Below are 23,025 nucleotides of genomic sequence, written 5' to 3'. Positions count from 1 at the left end.
TAGTACATTTTATTTTATATGATTAGAAGCAATCCAGGAAAAACGCAAATTTCCGATGTGTCCATTTTTACAAACTTTAAAAGTGATCTTTTTTTTGTTTTATTGTGATATGTTTCAATATTGATTAAAAGTTAAAATCTTGCTGGTGCATGTTTGTTTTGTGATGGGCATGGATGTTTGTGATGTTTGTGTGTAATTGTAAACATCTCTATAGGCAACAGTAGAAAATCTGACAAGGAATGACCATGCCAGTCACGCCAGTAACCAGGCTAGGCAAAATTAGATGTCTTCTAGGATAATATCTAAGTTGGTCACTGGCCAGTCGGTACGCTTAATGCCGAGGAAGTGGTCTAAATACCACGTTAAACAGCAAGTTCTGTCTAGATAAACCCTCGTTGGTAAAGAGGAGACTAAAATATATGCATTATTGGTGACTTTATTTGCAACAATGCGTCATTTAATTTGTACAATTAACGTTATTACATATCTACGGCAAGACTAATTCAGTTTTAGTAGCTCTTTTTCATTCTCAGTCACAATATATCACATAGAACTATTTTGCTTTATCAGAAATAAAATTGTGATGTTGAAATTGTTCGAAATATTCTTTTCAGTCAATTCGTGTGGTAACCATTTCAATTCCTGTTGTCTGAAAATAGTTGATTCATCGACGGCTAAGTTAACTTAAAGTTTTCTGACGGTTTGAGCTGAGTTTTCGTTTAATAAGTCTTGTAATTAATTATCTTTGAACTTTTTTTGTCCATCCTTTGTCATTGATATCCAAATCACGAAAGTAAATTTGCAAGAATGTGCATTTTCAATGAGAAGCAACAATTGTAGAAAAAATAAATTAACGTTTTCCGAAAGAATTTGTATACGATTGCAAAAATAATGTTAATAAATATTTAAAATATTTTTGAATAACAAAACAGTAACACTCCGAAAAATGTACTTGTTTAATATTGTTATTGTATTATTGCTGATGATGTGGTAAGAAATATTATTATAAATATTGTAGATATTAATATATATGTATATATAAATATAATTTGTATATGTATTTATATTTCAAATTTAACTCCTACCATGTATATAGTACTCTCCAATTAGGTACGGGGGCTAAACTTCTTTTAGATCACAAAATAAAATAAAATACCTTTTTTCATGGAAATCCCTACATTTTTTTGACTCCTTAAATTATTCAGCTTATCGAACGATAAGAAGTTGAATATTTTAAGAGAGAAAAATATGAGATTATCTGGCCTAAGAACTCCGTATCTTTGTTTCACGTCTCCCGAGATCTGTGGCACTTTATAATATGAAAGAATTATGGTGTATCCCCTAAGTTTCTTTCCCTCAATTTCTATCTCTTCGGCTATATCAAAACGTCGACGCCAGTTAGTATCTTCTTCTGACAAGCTCTCGCAATCGTTTAGCTTTTTCTGATTTACTGCAACTTTTACAGTTTTTGTCAGGGTGACCGAAACAGACTGGCGGGACGGGTGGGGCTCCTTGGGATTGTCGTTGCTTTTGCGGATAACTTCTACGCTATTAAAGAACGGAAAAACCGTAATTGGATGGGCTCGTAATGGCGGCGTGATAACGCTATATGTTTTTGCCGCCGAATTAGAGTGTATTAAAGGAGAAGGATTTTTTTCCTTTTGGTCTATACACGCAATTGTTTCAATAAGACAAATAAATAATACAGAGAGTTGATGTTCCTTAGTTATCCGAACGTGTTTATACTGCTTCACTGTTGCATAAGCTCGTAACCTTTCGTTATATTCGTTTCCTTATTTATTAATTGTTAGACTCTTAAATATGTTTCACCAAGTATTTAGAAGTTTACCAGGTTTATTTGATTATTCTTTAATTAATTATTCTCTTAGCGCTTCACAATCTGCTGAATAAGCAATAAGGATTTAATGTCATCGCTTCGATAAGTGATGTATTATAGTACTTATAAATTAGTACCTAGTTTAATTACGATCTATTTTACAAGCTACTACTGATAGCGCAGTCATCGAAATTCAATCATAATTTAAGAGTTTATCATGTTTCTCACATGATAGAGTAAAGAGAATAATTAAAAAACGATGTAGTAACAGAAATAGTTAGGTGATTTATTTTTTACTTTAATATTTTTTATTTTAATATTTATCAATGTTTAAAATTTTTTACAAATCACAGAAAAAGTTTAATAACCAATAGAATTACCTCTACTATAATGATATACTATGTCCATATCAAATATTATCATTATTTAAGCAGGAATCATTTTTCTTAGCTGCTTCCTGTTCACCAGAACTTAAATTAAATCAAAAGGTGATTTCGAAATTCTGACGATTCCTGTTATTTTCGAATTTACTAATCTATATTGGGTTGTTCTTTCACAGCTTCTTTGCCTTCCGATAAAGCCGAGACATTAATTTATTCTCTGTATAAAAAATATAAAACATAATTTTACGTGATCATATTATTCTTGGCATTCCTTCAATCGTATCAATAATACAAAAATAAGCTAATATAATACAAGATCTTAAATAACACTACTTAAAATTAATCTAATCTAATAATATTTTGACATACTCTTTTTCTGGTATAAGCTTGACTGGGTTGTAAGAGATGAGTTCAGTATTGCAGATTTCTAGCAATTCTTATTCAACGAAAGCATGATATAGTGCGTTTGAAAGATCGTCAGAGCTTTCTTATCTTAAAATTCCCTGTTGGTCAAGCTAAAGTCCAATATCAAGTTTTGCTTTCAAACTTCTGAAAAGGGAAAAGGCAGTGCAGGTTCGTTGAAAGTTTACAACGCCTATGTTAGAATTGCATTTTATATTATTTTTATATATTATATTATCTACAGGAGATAGAGCAAACAATACGAACATCATGCAATACAGCACATCTCGTTTTTTGTTGGTAACACTGCTTTCGCGTGAATAATTCGCCACTTATATATTTCTCAATTTACATGGCAATTTTTTTGGGTTATATTATAGTGTATTATATGCTTTCTATGACTGTTAAAATAAGCGATAGGTTAAATGAGTACACATGGTAACATAAAACATGGTAAGATCATCATCGGAAAAGAGGAATAGTGGACGAAACCTAAAATTAATTGACTGAAACCGATGAACATTAATAATAATTGTGATCAGGCAAAATAAAACTATCGCGGCAAATAAAAGTGAGAACTCAACACTCACTTCAGTACTACTTTTTCGAGAAATAGTACGACGGGAGTTCTACAAAGCTAATACTAATGAAAGGACTGCTATTTGTTTATAATGGAAGCTAACACTAAGACGTGAAAGAATTAGTGCAGTCATAAAAAAACCTAGACAGTTGAAGACTGGACAGTAAGAATGTGATGTGGCCCGATGAATCATCGGTTATAGTGTCGCCTACAAACGGCCAGGTTTATATATGGAGATAACTGAAGGAAGACCGCGATTCGGACTGCTGCTTCCTAGGTTCAAGCATTGTGGAGGTTCCATTATGATATCTCTAACAATATTGTGGCATTCAGCTAGTCCTCACCATCATATTTTTCACCAGACCTTAAATTAAATCAAAAGGTGATTTCGAAATTCTGACGATTCCTGTTATTTTCGAATTTACTAATCTATGTTGGGATAAAATTTTCGCGTATTTTGGGTTATTCTTTCACAGCTTCTTTGCGTTCCGATAAAGCCGAGATATTAATTTATTCTCTGTATTAAAAATGTCAAACATAATTATACGTGACCATATTATTCTTGTCATACCAACCAAACTTGCCATAACTCATTAATCATTTCAATAATACAAAAATAATCTAAAATAATACAAGATATTAAATAACACTACTTAAAATGAAATTAATCTAATCTAATATCATAGTTGCCTAATCATAGTTGCCAAAGGAGGTGATTGCTAAGTGTTTGGTATGATTAAAAAGGTATTGTTCATCATATTATACTATCAAAAGCTAATGAGATTGAAGCAAGCAATTAGAAAACCGCTAAAATTGAAGCTAAGTTGGAATAAAGATTGATGAAAAAAGAGAAAAAGAGAGAGGCTTTCAACAATTACTAGCTTCCAGAAATCTTACATTACCGCAATCACGATTTTACATTAAAAAATCGTTTGAGATGTATTCGAATAAATTTGCTGTAAAAATCACGTTACAATAACAGAATAAGCTAGTCAGTGGTAGATATTAATAAAAGTTTTTATACATATTGATAAACATTACAAAGGGTTTTAGATTTAAACAATTTTTTTTCTTTCTTGTCTGTGCTCATCTTAATGATTATTTAATATAGACACTGTTTTATTAAGTATTAGCATATGATAATAGTTAATTGTGTAATCTAGGTGTGAAATATGAAGAAAATCCTTAATTTCAAAACATTAATAAAGATAAATTTCAACTTTGAAGGTACTCTTTGCATATTATAGCTGATGCTCGTTTGGCTGTATATATTTGTATACAATATGTTCTGAGTGTTGATCCTGGTGGATAAAGAGATAATTCAAAGGTTAAATAGGAGCTTGACTTTTTCAATAACTTTTTATGTAGTTTAGGAATTTTCTTCATGTTGACTCTGTAGAATATATCTCCTAGTAGCTTCTCTAGCTTACTCAAAATGGTTTTGATAGCACTTTTAGTTGGCTTGTTTGATTGATATATTCCTAACTGCACTCATCCTCATTCTTCACTATTTTTTGCTCTTGGCAGATCGTATTTATTTAATTGCACATATGAGTCAGTATTTTGATTTAAATCAATTTATATATAGTTAATCTGTGAATTGTTTTCTGAATCACTCTTTTCGCATTATAGAATTGATTAAAAGAAAACTTTCCCGAAGCTTCTTCAAAATTCTTTATTTAGCGAACCCAAAAAGAAAACAATTATCCAATTTGTTGAAGTGGTTCTGAAATTATGCGCGTACGTGTATGTCAGCGATTCATTTTTACTTATATAGAACGCCTAGGGTAATTGCTTATTGTCATAAATGCCTTTGTTCGCTATCCTATTTATGTTAAAATTTCCAGTCAATTTTTTCTCTCCTCTATGGGTTACAGAAGTTACATCCAGCTTCTGATGCTAGTTTTTTATTACCTATCCTTTGAGATGTATTCGAATAAATTTGGTGTAAAAATCACGTTACAATAATATAATAAGCTAGCCACTGGTAGATATTAATAAAAGTTTTTATACATATTGATACACATTACAAAGGGTTTTAGATTTAAACTTTTTTTTGCTTTCTTGTCTGTGCTCATCTTAATGATTATTTAATATAGACACTGTTTTATTAAGTATTAGCATATGATAATAGTTAATTGTGTAATCTAGGTGTGAAATATGAAGAAAATCCTTAATTTCAAAACATTAATAAAGATAAATTTCAACTTTGAAGGTACTCTTTGCATATTATAGCTGATGCTCGTTTGGCTGTATATATTTGTATACAATATGTTCTGAGTGTTGATCCTGGTGGATAAAGAGATAATTCAAAGGTTAAATAGGAGCTTGACTTTTTCAATAACTTTTTATGTAGTTTAGGAATTTTCTTCATGTTGACTCTGTAGAATATATCTCCTAGTAGCTTCTCTAGCTTACTCAAAATGGTTTTGATAACACTTTTAGTTGGCTTGTTTTAATAATATTTTCCTAACTGCACTCGTCCTCATTCTTCACTAATTTTTGCTCTTGGCAGTCAGTATTTTGATTTAAATCAATTTATAAATAGTCATTCTGTCAATGTTTTGTCAATTGTTTTCTGAATCACTCTTTTCGCATTATAGAATTGATTAAAAGAAAACTTTCCCGAAGCTTCTTCAAAATTCTTTATTTAGCGAACCCAAAAAGAAAACAATTATCCAATTTGTTGAAGTGGTTCTGAAATTATGCGCATACGTATATGTCAGCGATTCATTTTTATTTATATAGAACGCCTGGGGTAATTGATTATGAGTCAATTTTTTCTCTCCTCTATGGGTCAGAGAAGTTACATCCAGCTTCTGATGCTAGTTTTTCATTACCTAAATTAATTCAAAATAATTTACAAAGTATATTATGAAACTTATTATTGTTTGAAATTTTAACACATATTGTTGTTAATTATATTTATATAGGTCATCCTCATTAAAATAAATTTTAAACTATAAACGATCCACACTGCCATAAACGCCATGATAATTCTTAATTATCTATTACGGAATTTCCACTAAAAGCTCACTTAATTTCTCTAATACGTTTTAGCTGTGTCCAGACGAGATTTTCCACTTTAATGCTGTGCCGTTAAAGTGAAAATTATAGCCCGGTTATAAAATCGTTCGGTTCGCTTCAAATTTCAACCGCTACTCCTGAACCACAATCGCGAAAGTGTCTCACACGACATTCTTGCCAGAGGTCTTTTAAGTGGTGCTTTTAGGTATTCAACATGGTTCATCCTAGAATGTTCTCGAATAATGCAAGTTTTTTTTTATCTTTATTTCGTTTTTTAAATTCATTAGGTACGGTTGCGATGCAACAATGCTTTATATTATATACAGGAGGTAATACGAGTGTCATGCAACACACCACATCTCTTTTCTTGTTGGCAACACTGCTTTCGCGTAAATAATTCGCCGCGTATATATTTCTCAGTTTACATGTCAATTCTTGTGAGTTATATTTCAGTATATTATATGCTTTCTGTGACTGTTAAAATAAGCGATAGATTAAATGAGTGATCTCTTACATTTTTTCACTAGCGGCAATATCCACGCTTGTGATCGCATACAAAAAACATGATAAGATCATCATCGGAAAAGAGGAATAGTGGACGAGTTGTTATTGTGATCAGGCAAAATAAAAGTATCGCGTTAAATAAAATTGAGAAGTCAACACTCACTTCAGTAATACTGTTTCGAGAAACACTTTGACGGGAATTCCACAAAGCTAATATTAATGAAAGGGCTACTATTTATTTATAATAGAAGCTAACGCTAAGACGAGAAAGAATTGGTGCAGTGATCAAAAAACTTGGACAGTTTAAGACTACACAGGAAGAATGTGATGTGGTCCGATGAATCATCGGTTACAGTGTCGCCTACAAACGGCGAGGTTTATGTATGGAGATAATGGAAGGAAGACCGCGATTCGGACTGCTGCTTCCTACGTTTAAACATGATGGATGTTCCATTATGATTTCTCTGGCAATATTGTGACATTCAGTTAGTCATCACCATCATATTTTTCGCCAGATTACATATTATTATAATTTATGATTACTATAAATATCTCGACATACTCAGTGAGGAAGTTCCTACTATAATTAACATAATGTTGCCAAACGCTGGCATATTTCAAAATAATAATGTGCCCATAGAAAGGTCAGTCTTAGTTTGAGGAATATCATACATCTTCCCTGGCCAGCCCAATTAACAGACCTCACAATTACACGTTATAAAGGATTTTAATGCAGATACTACAAAATACATTTCTATTTCCAATATTCTTGAAACAATTAGCGTATCACTATTACGGGAAAAATTACAGAAATTTTAAAAGCAAATTTTGTAAACACCTTATTATTAAATAAATATTATGTATATGTCAGGTGTTCATATTATTTTCTCCATCCCTTGTAAATACAAGTATATAATATATCTAAAAATGTGGGTAAGAATAGTTTAACATCAATTTATTTTAAAGTATTTTTTAAGGACTCTTTAGGTTACTTAATGAAACATTATTATATTCATGTCTTTTATTCAGGTTTTGACACGTGTACTAATAACTTATGAGGCCAATTACCAATTAGAAAGGCTGAAATGTCATAATTTGAACCCAATTGTAATAAAATTTTTATTAGCTAGGTGATGATAGACAATAAAATGCCAAAAAGGTACGTTGTACTAGAATATCAGAATATTCTTTTTAAGCGTACGTATGCCATAACAGAAAGAAACCTATAGTTGGGTGAGTTTTCCCCATATCCAAAATATCATCAATAGTAGAAAGATGTTTTTCACAAAACTTTATAAAGCGTCAACAGGAATCCGAAACATAAGTATCAAGGAAATAATACGATACAACCATCAATCTCTTCAAAGTAAAGTCTCTGATCAAATTATATTCGTATTCTGTCAATCATTCAGTCAAAAATTAATTAAATATTAAACCAGATTCGTTAATTTTCTCCATAATAGTACGAAATCATGATCACCAGCAAAACAGAATCTCCTTACAATACAATCGATCTCTCAAAAACTCACACTGAAGAATATTCACAAATAACTTATTAATTATATTAATTAATTAATAAATAACTTATCGTTTTTTATCTAATCTATCTTAAGCTTGTATTTAGAAAGAATTCTTCACTATTCGTATATGTTTAGTATCTTACTAATACCAAATTAGTTTCCTTAGTTCAACTGTTTTATCCAATAAATATAAGTTATTCCTTAATAAATATTTAGAGCCAAAGAATGATTTCCTAGGTAATGTGCACCAAGAAGAGGAAACATACACTGGTATTATTAATACAATGTGTACCTTTTCCTAATGCCGTCAAATAATTATCATTAAATATTATATATGAATTACTGCATACATACATATTCTTTAGTCTCTCTGGAAACAGATATATTTTGTTGTTAAAGAAAACAAAAATTTGTTAAAAATTACATATGTTTAAAAATTTGCTTGACAGTTTCGAAAATGAATCATTTTTGGTTTTTGTGTGTGGAAAGTTAGTTTTTGAAATCTATCCTTAGGTCCTTTGGTATACATATTTAGAATGTAAAATTGCGTGGTAAGGGTAATGCATGCTTATTTACGAAAATATCGGCGGACATTGTAACAAAATCTATTACTTTTCTTACTGAATTTGAAAAAAACATTAATTTACACTAGTTTTTCTGTGATATCTTAAATTGAAATATATATTTTTAATATTAACAGCTAGAGTCAACTTAAAATTATTTGTTACAAGTACTGTTCTGTCATTATCTTAAAACGCCTAAGAACTTCCTGAATATCCTGAATGATTGAATACAATTTTTGGTTAAAAAAATAATATATGGCCGTTGACACTTTTCTTTCGTCTTGTGAATATTTTTTTATAACATCTTTATTAGATACGCTTAGTACAATCTTAATTTACAATTAATTTATTACGACTTATCCTATGTACTTGGTTTAATTAACAAGCAAGACGAGTGCAAGAAAATACATCAGTATGTAGTCCTCAGTTATAAAATTATAATTATTTATTAATTATTAACTTATAACTATAGTTTTCACTAAATGTAAACACTTTATATAAGTTCGTATGGTTTTGTTCGCTTCAATCTCCTGACATCCTGCGCGCTGTCCAGCAGTTGTATTGCTTCCACGTTAGTATGATTTAGTAATCTTCTTTCGTGTTTCAAGGCGAAATCTTGGATAACTTCGCAAATCCATTAGGTTTCCAGGTCATCGTGCAGTTCTATATTGGTTACATACCGATAGGCATTGGTAATCAATCGAAGAACCTTGTTTTGACAGCGTTGTGTGACTAGTTGATTTGAATTTTTAGTGCAACCCCATATTTGCACCGCATAGGTCCAAATTGGTTTTATAATTGTATTATAGATGCTCTTTGATTTTAGATCAAGTTGAGAGTGTCTTCCGACTAACTGGTATAGTTGTTTTGTTTTGGTTCTAATGTGTTTTGCTTTTTGTCTAACGTGATGTCTTCTGAATATGACTTTAATAATTGGCATGGTAACATTGAAGCCAAATAGGTATACAAAAAAGTATGTACACGATTCGATTATTTAGTATTGAATCAATAAAATACTATGTATTAAGACGAGAGATAGTGAATCTTACAAAAAAGAACCCAAAAGAAACATAATATTATTTAAATATGAGCATTGAAAACATTATAAATGACCTAGAAACGATTTCAGTATATGCAGAGGAAGTTATAATAAACTATATTTGGCATAAAAGGAAGCAATCAAAAACACAATGCATATGCTAGGGAAATATTTGCAAGTTATACTGAATTAATTTGCATTGAATTTTATATTGTTGAAGAAACTCGTTAAAGATTTATAAGAAGAATTCATAATACCAAATTATTTTTTGATCCAAAGGAATTTTTGCTAATTAATTTTAATACATAATTGGTTGAGTTTATGTTTCTGTTTCAGAATGAGTGCCTATTTTTCAACCAATACTCTGCTCTTAATACTACAGGATAGAAAGATTTTTTACTAAACATCAACACAGTTGACGATGGGCCAAAATATGACATAATGTGACAATGTTAGTTTCCTATTTTTTCAGTTCACTTTCTGTGACTATATTGTTCCATGTCTTTTTCAGAGCTGTTCACTGAATCTTCCACTAAAATTTCGATTTCACCACAGAAGTCTGTAAGGAATCCATTCACTTTGCATTTGGCAGACCTGTCCAAACCATCTAATACGACCTCGGCTAGGAATATGTAGAATTTACTTTAAGCGTTGCCTTTAAAGGATTTCAAGCTTATTAAAAACATATAGACTCTAACAATGTCTAAGTCTAAGAAGGCCTCTTGTAAGGACAGATGAATTGACTAGATAAGTGTTCGAAAATGGCGGATGTTAGTCGTGATTTCGCTTATTACCTTAGAAGTACATGCCACTTTCTTATCTTATATTTCCTCTTGTATTAAAAATTAATTACTGTATTTATTCCATGAAATATCTTATATCTCTATCGTCTTTTAGTTTACGCTCGACCGTTGTCGCCTGAGGGTTAATAACCATTGTTTATTTATAGAAATTAAAAGTTACATTCAATGAAGCCAAAAATAAAGATAAATATCGACTGAATAAAATGTGTAGATACCCCGGGGGCGTCCTTTATTTCTATCCTTTGCGAAGCATTTTTCAGCAACTTTCTACATACCGGACCCATTTTAAATCCGACGGGAATTCGAACACGCAATAGAAAAGTAATTCCGCAATAAATTCTCCTGCGCGAAAGTGGCATGAGAATTTCGAATTGAGGAAATTGAACCTCCAGCCGTCCAGGCATCTTAGGAAACGGATTACGGTCTGGCCGGTCATCAATTATTTATAATCCGTTTTAGCACCACGCCAGTGCCGATAGATACTCCCGGATAACTAAAATAATGTTACGTCGTTTAGTAAAGTATGGACGTAATAAAATGTCACATAACGGTTCCTGCTAACAACGAGGATGACTTTTATATCTCTGGAGATTTTGCTTGAAATATACCATGTCTTCAGCGACACAAATTTTGCAGTTTTATAATAAGACTGATTGTTTAGTTCCAATAAAGACATTTTTCACAATTCATATAGTTCACAATATAAAAATAGGATGTAAAAATCATAAATACACATTATTATTATTAGGTGCTTGCCTGTATTCTCGTAATTTCCTTCATCATTTCGCTTTAAAAAGGTATTTATTGAGAAACATTGGGAGTCTTAACATGTCAATTGAAAAGTATCCGGTCTACCATAGTAAAACACATTTTTTGGCAAAATTAGTTTTTTTTATTCAACATAATTCCCTTCCGCGAACCTCAAAATTTTCGATACCATTTTTGTAGTACGATTTGTTTGCTTCAAAATAGGCAGCAGTTTCGCCTACCACTTCTTCATTCGACGAAAATTTCTTCCCTGCGAGCATTTTTTTGAGATCTGAGAACAAGAAATAGTCGCTGGGGGTCAGATCTGGAGAATACGGTGGATGAGGAAGCAATTCGAAGCCCAATTCATGGATTTTTGCCATCGTTTTCACTGATTTGTGACACCGTGCACTGTCTTGGTGATGCAGCACTTTCTTTTTCTTCAAATGCGGCCGCTTTTTTGTCAAATAACGCTATGTAATAGTTGCTGTTGATGGTCCTTCCTTTTTCAAGGTAGTCAATGAAAATTATTCCATGCGAATCCCAAAATACAGAAGCCATAACCTTGCCAGCCGACTGTTGCGTTTTCCCACTCTTTTGAGCAGGTTCATCGTGTGCAGTCTACTCGGATGACTGTTGATTGGACTTCGGAGTGAAATGATTGAACCACGTTTCATCTATTGTCACATATCGACGCAAAAACTTGGGTTTTTTATACTGCTCCGAATCATCAACACCTCGTTGTTTTTGGTCAAAAGTGAGCTCGCGCGGCACCCACTTTACACAGAGCTTTCTCATACCCAAATATTCGTGAATGATATGATGTACACGTTCAGTTAATTTCAATTTACGGTCATTCAAAATCATTTTGTGGATTTTTTTATGTTTGCGTCGGTAACAACCTCTTTTGGGCATCCACTGCGTTCACCGTCTTCGGTGCTCATTTCACCACGTCTAAACTTAGGATACCAATCCTTGATAGTTGATTTTCTTGGGGTAATGTCCGGAAAGTCGGCATCAAGCCAAGTTTTTGCTTCAACTCTAGGGTTAGGGCTAACTAAAAAACATATGGATTTAGTTCTAGTAGCGCCATCTATGTGTCAGGCCTGGGACTTTTCTATTGACCTGTTATATGTTATTGATTCTCATTATATGATATTAATAATATTAATCAAAATCTTTTCTATCATTTTTTATAACTTTTCCCTATCTTTTTACTAACATGGTACTACTGTGACGAAAGGGCGATGTTGATTTGCATATTGAACTACTCACAAGAAGTGCCAATTAACTATAATCATCAATTCGAGCAGCAACGGTGATTACTTTATAACTTTCGGAATAGATGAGACAGTGTTGTTATTGAAGAGGATCTTTGCGTCGCTTACATGCAACTGCTGGTCTCCTTTTCGATAATAGATCATTTAATTTGTTCAATTAACGTCGGTAGACATCTGAGTAAAGCAAACTCTAATCGTGCGAAATATTAATGTTCCACACAATTTTGAAAACAAAATTAAAATGTACCTGAGCAATCAATTTTCGGCGACAAGGGTTTATTACAATAATTAGTAATTATCAGGACAGATACTTCTAACGTTATATGATAATAAATAAAATAATCCTGACAGTTATATTACTGGTAGCTAATAGTACGGGTCATGAATTATGCTGACGGATTATCGTACTGATAAATAATAGTACCGATAGATAAATGTACCGATAAGTAAAGGTACCGATAATTGATGATATTGATAATATTGATAATATCAATAACAGATAATCACAATAGTAGTCAATAGCAATGACAGGAGAACCATCATGTTTATCTTCATTAGCCTATCAATCTTAATCTATAGTAGTTAATAACAAGTCAATTGAAAACTTCCCGGCATACCATTTTTGTAGTACGATTTGTCCTTTGTTTCAAAATAGGCCTCGTTTGCACAGAGCTTTCTCATACCCAAATATTCGTGAATGATATGATGTACACGTTCATTTGATATCTTTAGTGTGTCTGCTATTTCATCCAATTTCAATTTACGGTCATTCATGTGTCATTTTGTGGATTTTTTATAAGTTTTCGTCGGTAACAACCTCTTTAGGGCGTCCACTGCGTTCACTTTTCAATTGGCCTGTTAAAAATGATGGACAAGCATAACAGACAATAAGATAATAATATAAATATGGACAAATAATAGAGATAATTGATAGCAATGATACACATGCCAGGATGAAGTATGGCATGTGCACACGATACGAGGGAAAGGTAGCATGGGACGTACCAGCTTACACTCTAACGCTAACAATAATGGACGCCCAATGACACCAAGTGAAATACGCACGCCATAACCGGTAACTAGGTCTAGTAGGCCTTGCTAGGGTAAAACCAGAAACTCAAATAAATAAAAATAAACAGAATTCTTGTAATTGTGCAATCAGTTCTCACAAGTCCATCTATGATGAACGTGCAATGCGCACATGGGAAATATTGCACCAGATACGCTACCACCAAGAGCCAGCTAGAACCACTTTCGGTTGCGTTTACGTAGGTTTCAAATTATCAATAATTCATAACTACACATCAGTTACTTTGGCTACTTTGGCATCAGGCATCAAAATAGTTATAGTTTATACTATATAGTTCCAATCATAAAAATATTACCTTTAATTTAACAGTACTTTAAGAGCTATGGGAAAGATAGAGATAAATAATAAATTAGAGGAAAATAAAATAGGTAAGGATAATTGGATAAATAAATAAATAAATAAATAAAAAAGTAGAGAATAATAGATGTAATCAATAGAATTGAATGAAATTAAAAAGTGAAAACTGTAATACTTTATGAACAAACTTAACATTTGATGAAGTTTGAGTTGCCCAGCCTAAAACACAGTAAAATCAAAAAAGGTTCGGATTCTCAGCGTTGCATCTTCACAAATGATGTCTTGAAGTTCTAACGTGCCTTAGACATATTAAGTAGTATTTTAGTACAGTCCGGGGAAAGAGAACCAAACATGTTGCCGTTCATGTCACTTTTTTCTGTTGCTGAGTATTATGACAAGGAAAAGTATAAGTAAAATGAAGCGGCAATACCACCTAGTTCACTTTACACTATCAATTAAACTTTAATGAAACATAAATGATACATCATTAGAAAGCCCCAAAATATCGAATTACTAAATAGAATCGTATGAATCCTACATTTTTGGTTCTATTTATGATATGCTTGAATGCAAGATGCGTTTGTCCGCGCTTAAAAAAATTGGGAAAATATAAATAAATATAACTCCCTTTTATAGTCGCGACTATCCATCTATCATCTCCTTAATCAAGCCGGATCAAATTTACTTTTTAATACCAATATTATCTAAAATCTAGACTATTAGGAATAGATTTCTTATCCTTAATCTAGACAATTATAATGGATGCCGTATTGAGATAAAAGCCTAATAGGATACTTAGAAATAAAAAACAACCTTGAATACAACGAACCGTTTTATCGACCATACTTATTTTAACCCTCCCAGAGGATATTTTTATATTAACCCACGATTTATATTAAAACACCAAATGTATATCGGAGACGCGAGAGAACCCATTTCTCTTCGACGGGGGTCAGAGATAATGCTGCAATCGCTATAAAAAAGTAAACACATTTGAAATAAGAGCGAAAAAACACCTACTCTCTCATTTTCCCATTATCTGGTTCCGGATAGAACGAATCAATTTCAATGTCACCGGATCCATTTTTACGCGTTCCTGTTTTTTTTTTCTGTTGTAGCAAGAAATATTGCCCGGAGAGCGACGCTCATTGTCGCCACGGAGATGATCGAGATGTTTGCAATGAAAGCGTTTTCAGCGCGGATCAATCTCTGACAGGCTTGTAGATTAAAAAATCGTTTCACGGAAAGCGTTTAGATCGGAATGAGAGGTATAATTGTATTTTTTAGCCAGTTCATTATTTGATTTTTGATTATTAAGTGTATTATATTAACTAACAAAAATATATTTGAATAAATTTGGTGAAATCGAGGCAATATTAATGTACGAGCTTAAGTTATTATTACTGAGAATAGAAATGCTTAGGTAACAATGTTAACGCAGTTGTGTATTAAATTCAAAGAAAAAAATGTGCGAGTGAATAGTTTTCAATCAAAAGATTAAGTTATGATGACATTTTTATTAAGTTTTACTTCTATAGTTGGGTAGAACAAGAAGAATAGTTCAATTTTCTGTTGAAAAATCTGAACAAAATTTCTCCCAGCTCAAACTCTCAAGTAATTTTTAGAAAGCTTATCAAAAAGTTTTGGATACATTCAGGAAAGCCATCCACATCGAAATCAAAGCGAAATATTTAAGCCTTTCTGTGCATCTGGTGGCATCAGAAGGCTGTATTATGAGCTGATAAAACTAATTAATAATAACCATATTGTTGAAATAAAAGGCCATCAAAAGGGTTGGGTTACACGTTAAAAAGTTGTGTAGGGTAGGCTAGTATAACTTGATTGAAAAGGTCTGTCTTACCCAGCGTACTCACCAGTCATAATGCCTTCTGACTACCACTTGTTTATATTGATGGAGCATGGCCTGGATGATACATAGCTTTGAAATTCCATATGGACATAAAGACTCTTGCTTAGTACCTTACCTTAATTATGACTTTCTACTAAAGATGTTCGTTTTGAACATCATAGAATGAAGCGATTTGATGAAAGACCGAAAATCCACATACAATAAAAAATTCTAATTTTTTATATGGCTCCCGGTAATAATAATAATAATAATATCATATCTAAAAAGTAAATTTTTATTTTGTAAATAATATATGATAGTGTCTTTATCATTTTGGACCTTAAGAATAATATTAAAACAATTATTCTTCACATATACAATAATAGAAAGGTAGAATGTTGATAATAAGGCATTTAATACACTACTTAAATGTATGAAAAAGATGCAAGTCATTAGATTTGTATGGAAACATATTTTATATAAAAATGACGCCATTGTCATTTGAATTATACTTTGTAGGTCAATCTAAAAAATGCATTTTCGTATACTAAAAAAGACATTACTGATGTTATATTAATGTCATATAATCACAAAAGTAAAACAGCAGAAAAAGGGCAGAGAATTTATAGAATTTATATGTGTAGCAAGGAAAGTAAATCTCAGCATCATTCAGTTGAAGGATGTGAAGGAGTTTGACTAAATTAATAAGCAAAATTGGTTTTTTTAGATCAATATCTTTAGAATAATCTTTAAATTATTAATTTATAATCTATCAAACATTTGTTTACGTTTCCACCATTTGTTAATTTTCTGTCTGATGGAAGTCATCCAACCAGAATGTGTTATTATGTACAATGTTTCTTTCCACAAGTTCAAATACTACTTCATTCTACATGCCTCGTGACCAACATGTCCAGCATCCAGTACGCTGGAATATATTCTTTATGCCAAAAAAAAGTAAATTATAGAATATTTAATTTATATTTACTGATTTGTCGAGTTACAATTTGAAATAGTTCTTCCTGAAATAATTACATATTCCGGAGTTGTCTGAAAATACTTCCCAGATTAACAGTTTCTTTTGTTATAATTATATTAAATTGTGATTATATCGATGATACAGTATCGAAGAAAATTTCATACAGGTAGTTTATTCCGAACAGAATTGTTCTTCACATTGTTTTATCTGTTTAAAATATTTTAATGTCTCCTTTTTACTAATAAGGGTATATCTGGATTGAGCCTTCAACTTCAACAACGTAACGTGGGCTCCGAACCACGGTCCTCGGCATACCGGTACTTAGTTACCGACTGACCAGTGACCTATTTAGAGACCATTCCAAAAAACATCCACTGTTGCCTATAAAGACAGTTACAATTGTAATCACAAACGTAAAGTACATTCATGACAGCAGGATTCCAACTCGCGGCAATCACAGTAGGAAACCGTCCTGTCCCCTTAACCACGGCGCCAACGAGGTCGACGTTCTTCGCTTTTTGAGATAATTTAGTCATACTACCCTTATTAATATTCAGTCCAACAGCAACACGTTAAACATATTTCCAATAAAATTCTTAGCAACTTTTTATTATTAACTTAGGTTATAGGAGCAATTAGTTTATTACTCTGACTAATTATTGACTTCAACATTTTTAATAGGAGTAATTACAAATATTAAACCGCATTTGATAAACAGGCAAATTTTATAGATTAATTCGGTTATATGCTAAGGCGCATCAGACAAAATTGTATCTCTTATTATCTAGAATAAAGTGAGGAGAAAATTGCGGTTTGATTTTAAAACGAATGTGCAGACTACAATAGGCATTACATTCGAAATTGTGTTGACGTGAGTGCATTGTTATTTTGAGAGGACTATAATTATGGTACCTACCGCCTAAAATTATAATAAATCGTAATTCGAAATGGAAAAGGTATTAAAGAAGAACAAATTCGCGAGTGGGTTATATCGTTATTAAATAATGATTTCCTCAAAAACTATTTAAATTATTTTTTAAAACTGTAACCAGTATATTTAAATTCTTATAAAGAAACATTTCTATTTATATCATTACTATATCCCCTGTATCGATTTATTTAGACAAAGAATGGAAGTTATTTAGTTCATTTTGCTTAATATGACATATTAACTCGAATATAGTATACCAATTATTTATGACAATTAATTTGAGAAGTGACATCTATTAATCTATCGTTCGTTTTACATCTGCAAACGTTAGGACATCATGCGATTATTGTCGCGCTGATTAATTATTTTCCCAAACGTTAATCTTGCCCTAATGATATATTATTCGGTAATGACAAAGTGTTATCTTATCTTGCAATTCATCAATGTTATGTTGTATGGGAAGAATTTCCATGCACCATTAAGGAAAGAAATATTATACCTAAATGACATTTTAATTTATATCATAATTAGTTTTTGTTTTTATTTTTAGTTTATTAGAGCATTTACAATATGTATTTTAATATGAATTGTTAAGAATGGCAAAATTTACTATGTGTCCATTTAAAATTATGCAGCTTTATTATTAAAAGGACTTGCGTCCTATCCTTAATTAGAATTTGGTTTTGAATTAGTTGAATTACTTGGAGTCATCTTGTTATGCAGAAAGTGAATAACTTATTGAAAAAAGAAGAGCGGTTGGCATTGAACTGACAATAATTCCTCAGTTACTTAAACCATTCCTTCACATAATTTACTGAAGTTCGAACAAAAGCTTCTCAGTTCAGCTTGTAAAGTCACCAGAGTGAATTGGAATTGCTTAAAGTGCTCTAGCCATGAACAATTGAAATTAGAAGGCATCAATGTCTTGAAAAAAACCCTTAATCCAAGAAGAAGTCGCAAGCATCAAATATGCAAGACGTACACTATTATCCTTACATTAGGTTACTTCGAGCATTGTAATAATATTTTAATATTGATGTTTTGAATAATTAATTTTCAAACCACTATTATTGATAATTCACTATTTGTATTATGTCTATAAATTAGTTAGATTTTCTTTTGTTTGAAGCCTTGTTGTGAAAAATCGATACAATGCATTTTATATAAAATATTTTCTGTCGATAGCCGCCACTGTTCCCTATCTTTTGAGGCCATTTTTGGTATCTTCATAAGAAGTGAACCGCCGCTCAGACAGGTTTAGAGTCATATGTCGGAATAAGTAGTAATCAGAAGGAGCAAAGTCTGGCGAATAAAGTGGGTGGGGTAGTGTTTCCCATTTTAATGTTTACGAGTATATTTTCACTGTCTTTGAAGGATGTAGTCGAGGATTATCACGTTATAATTATCACTTTGTTGTGTCTCTGCTTGTACGCATCAGCTGTAGTGGTTAGCGATCGCTTTTGATGGTTTCATTTGACACTTCGACGAAATAACACATAATCAAGAGCGAAGCCTTGTCAGTGAGGCATACGATTTAGTACACAGTAAGACCAGTTACTGTGAATCTTTTAAAATTCATTTATAGATCGTATTTCATTTGTAGAAATGTATGTGTATCATACGAGACCTAAACTGGTAGATTGCTTTGTGATACATTTACCCATTAATTTAGAATGTTGGAATGAATAGAACTGAATAAATAATTTTATTTCCTGGAATCATTTTGAGCATGTTTTGATTCAGTCGAATGTATGGCAAACAAAGTGTTTATTGGCTTTGGGTTTTCCATATAGATATATTTTTAATTTTACTGTTAATACTTAGCAATACATTGCTGCAATGTATTCATTCATACTGTGTAACAATTCAAACCAATCCGGCGATAACTTCAATAGTTTTTCGCTATTGTGCGATCAAATATATATTTTCGTACCTGTGTATAGTACTAGATACTATGTAATATTAAGCTGAGTACAAAGTACCATATATGCTTTTTGTGTACATCTTTCAGGTATATTGTTTGAACATATTCAACAGATTGTGTCATGCTGAAAGAGTTACAATGAGGTTATAAATATATTATATTCAATTGAATAAAGTTTCTTATAAAATACTATTTGCAATGTAACCTCAATCGGTAATAAGTATGACAGACGATAATATAATAAATAAAAAACCATGTAAAGTTAATACGTACAAAAAAAATTGAATATAGTATTCCCCATTTTTATATGGTGATCTACATTTCATCGATTATCTTTATTATGTTTTTTAAACGTATTACACAAACACATCCTAATGTTTATCTTATATATAAAAATGAATCGCAAAATATGTTCCTAAGCGCATAACTCAACAACGCCTGGACCAATTTGGCCAAATCTTTTTTTAAAATGTTCGTTGAAGTTCAGGGATGGTTTTTACGGCGAGAAAAATTAGAATTATTGCTGGAAAAACCCTAAAAATAGCCCTTTTTGTTTGAATTTGTTTCGTGTATCAGTTGACAATTCATCTGTCATCTGTCAAAAGTCATCTGTAACAGACAACTTTTTTTTTTTTAAATTTGATATGACTTGAACTCAAATCCTTTTAATCCGTACGAATTGTTTTATTTATTTAAAATTTTTTATTTGTTTAAAATTTAATTCAAATTTTAAATAAATAAAACAATTTGTACGGCTTAAAAGGATTTGAGTTCAAGTCATATCAAATTTAAAAAAAAAAGTTGTCTGTTACAGATGACTTTTGACAGATGACAGATGAATTGTCAACTGATACACGAAACAAATTCGTATATCGTGTTTTGTGCAGAGTGTTTAGTTAGTTAGTGTTTGTTTAGTTCGTGATTAGTGAAAAAATAATTTATATTTGATTCGCGTGAAGCGCGAGCGCGACATTCAACTAATAATCGCGCAAGTTTGAATCCAGCTGCTTTCAGTTACGATGTGTCAATTGACTACAGTAACTACCAATGTGTTGTTATTGGTTCTATGAACTTGGTTTGCTCACACTGTAAGGCATTAAAATACAAAAACGAAGCCAATGGATTGTGTTGCGCAAATGGTAAAGTGAAATTAATACAATTGGATCCACCACCAGAACCATTGTACTCATTGGTTTCAGGAATAGGAACAGATTCTATACACTTTTTGACACATATTCAACAATATAACAATTGCTTTCAAATGACTTCATTTGGGGCAACAAATGCAGTTCGGGAAAATTTTATGCCAACTTTCAAGGTATGTATTATAGCAGTTACTCATAATTATTTTAGCGAACAAAATTTTCTGTCACCAAAGTTAAGATGTGTTACTAATCTTCAATTTCTTAATCATTACGAAATATATCACTTAGTCATCATATTATATGGTGATTCAGTTTCAGTGACACTTTTATTATATTTTATATTTGATAGATATTAGTTAAAACTAAATATATACTTTTTAAGATCAAATATTATTTAAGTTTGATCATTGACAATCCATTAATTTATACCACACCATAATATTTTTTTTATTTACAGATACAAGGGCAAATATATCACAGAGCAGGTTCACTGTTACCAGTGTCAGATAGCGACAACAAATTCCTGCAAATTTATTTTATGGGCAATTCACCACAAGAAATTGATCTGCGTTGTGCACATAACAATTTAGTAAAAAGGTCTATTGTAGAACAATTACAAACTTTATTTCATCAACACAATCAATTGATTATATTGTTTAAAACTGCCCTGGATCTGATGCCATCCGATAATCACAAAATTGTAATCAGAGCTGATAAAACACCTGCAGGTCAACATACAAGACGTTTTAATGCACCAACTATTGATGAAGTTGCTATCGTTGTAGTTGGAGAAAACTTGGAATCCCGTGATATTGTTTTACATCGTCGGAATTTTCAATTACAACCTATAAAGGAAACACACCGCTCATATGATGCACTGCAATATCCCATTATATTTTGGCAAGGTGAAGATGGCTACGATTTATCAATAAAAATGATAAATCCCATTACAGGTAACTAAAATATTAGTTTAGCTATGGCGATAATATCTCAGTCACTATATTATGTATTTTAATTTTATATTTGAATGTTATTAAAACAAAATCTGTTTACAGGTTCTGAAACCAACAAAAAAGTCAGTTCAATGAACTATTATTCATACCGCCTAATGATTCGGGAAAATGCAGATAATCACATATTGAAATGTCGGCGATTATATCACAAATATGTTGATGACATGTATGTTAAAATTGAAACGGAGAGATTAACATTCATCAGGTTGAATCAAACCAAACTCCGATCTGAAGAGTATATTCACCTTCGAGATGCGATTAATACTGATGGAAATGCACACATGTAATAGATCCTGGATTGCATGAGGTAGTTATCAAAAACATGATACATGGTCCCTGTGGAACTCTTAATCAAAATTCACCGTGTATGATGGATGGTAAATGTTCAAAACGATATCCACGGACATTAATATCGGAAACAATTACTGGTAATGACGGTTATCCATTGTATCGTCGCAGATCGACAGCAGACAATGGAAAATCAACAATTGTCAAATTAAATCAACAAGATATTGAAATAGATAATCGTTGGATTGTTCCATATTCACCCATTTTATCAAAGACATTCAAAGCACACATCAACGTTGAATCTTGCCATTCAGTGAAATCGATTAAATACATTTGCAAATATGTAAGCAAAGGGAGTGATATGGCTGTGATTGAAATTGGTGCAGAGAATTATAATGATGAAGTTACCCAATACCAAATGGGCCGCTATGTCAGTAGTAATGAAGCAGTTTGGCGAATATTTTCTTTTCCTATTCATGAGAGACACCCTTCTGTTGTTCACTTAGCTGTGCATTTAGAAAATGGACAAAGAGTGTATTTTACAGCACAGAACGCAGTACAAAGAGCTGCTCAGCCACCATCTACTACATTAACCAGTTTTTTTGAGACATGCCAAAACGATGATTTCGCACAAGCATTGCTATATTCTGAAATGCCAAAATATTATACCTGGAATCAATCCTCAAGGAGATTTATACGACGGAAACAAGGAAAACCAGTTCCAGGATATACAGATGTATATTCCACCGATGCGATTGGCCGGATTTATTCAGTACATCCAAGCAATGATGAATGTTTTTATTTACGACTGCTATTAGTCAATG

At 31.8% G+C, this 23,025-nt stretch overlaps 2 protein-coding genes across 2 annotated transcripts in view; both read left to right on the top strand.

Annotated features, from left to right (window-relative positions):
* Positions 1-23,025, top strand: part of Schip1 (Schwannomin interacting protein 1) — a 612,769-nt gene that overhangs the window by 209,274 nt on the left and 380,470 nt on the right. The window lies entirely within an intron of this gene.
* The window catches only part of LOC143193690 (uncharacterized), a 31,698-nt gene continuing 29,376 nt past the window's right edge, over positions 20,704-23,025 (top strand). Inside the window, exons 1-4 of the mRNA XM_076400006.1 lie at positions 20,704-20,894; positions 20,955-21,073; positions 21,358-21,853; positions 21,956-22,148. Of these exons, the coding sequence (XP_076256121.1) occupies positions 20,822-20,894; positions 20,955-21,073; positions 21,358-21,853; positions 21,956-22,148 (881 nt within the window). The 5' untranslated portion in view covers positions 20,704-20,821. The remainder of the gene's footprint in view (positions 20,895-20,954; positions 21,074-21,357; positions 21,854-21,955; positions 22,149-23,025) is intronic.

The sequence above is a fragment of the Rhynchophorus ferrugineus genome, unplaced genomic scaffold (assembly GCF_030347505.1).
Source record: "Rhynchophorus ferrugineus isolate W39M unplaced genomic scaffold, kcgeb_rfMv2 rfM3, whole genome shotgun sequence".
In the NCBI taxonomy this organism is placed as follows: domain Eukaryota; kingdom Metazoa; phylum Arthropoda; class Insecta; order Coleoptera; family Curculionidae; genus Rhynchophorus; species Rhynchophorus ferrugineus.
Note: the sequence above shows the minus strand (reverse complement) of the source record. Positions and strands in the feature narration are given on the sequence as shown.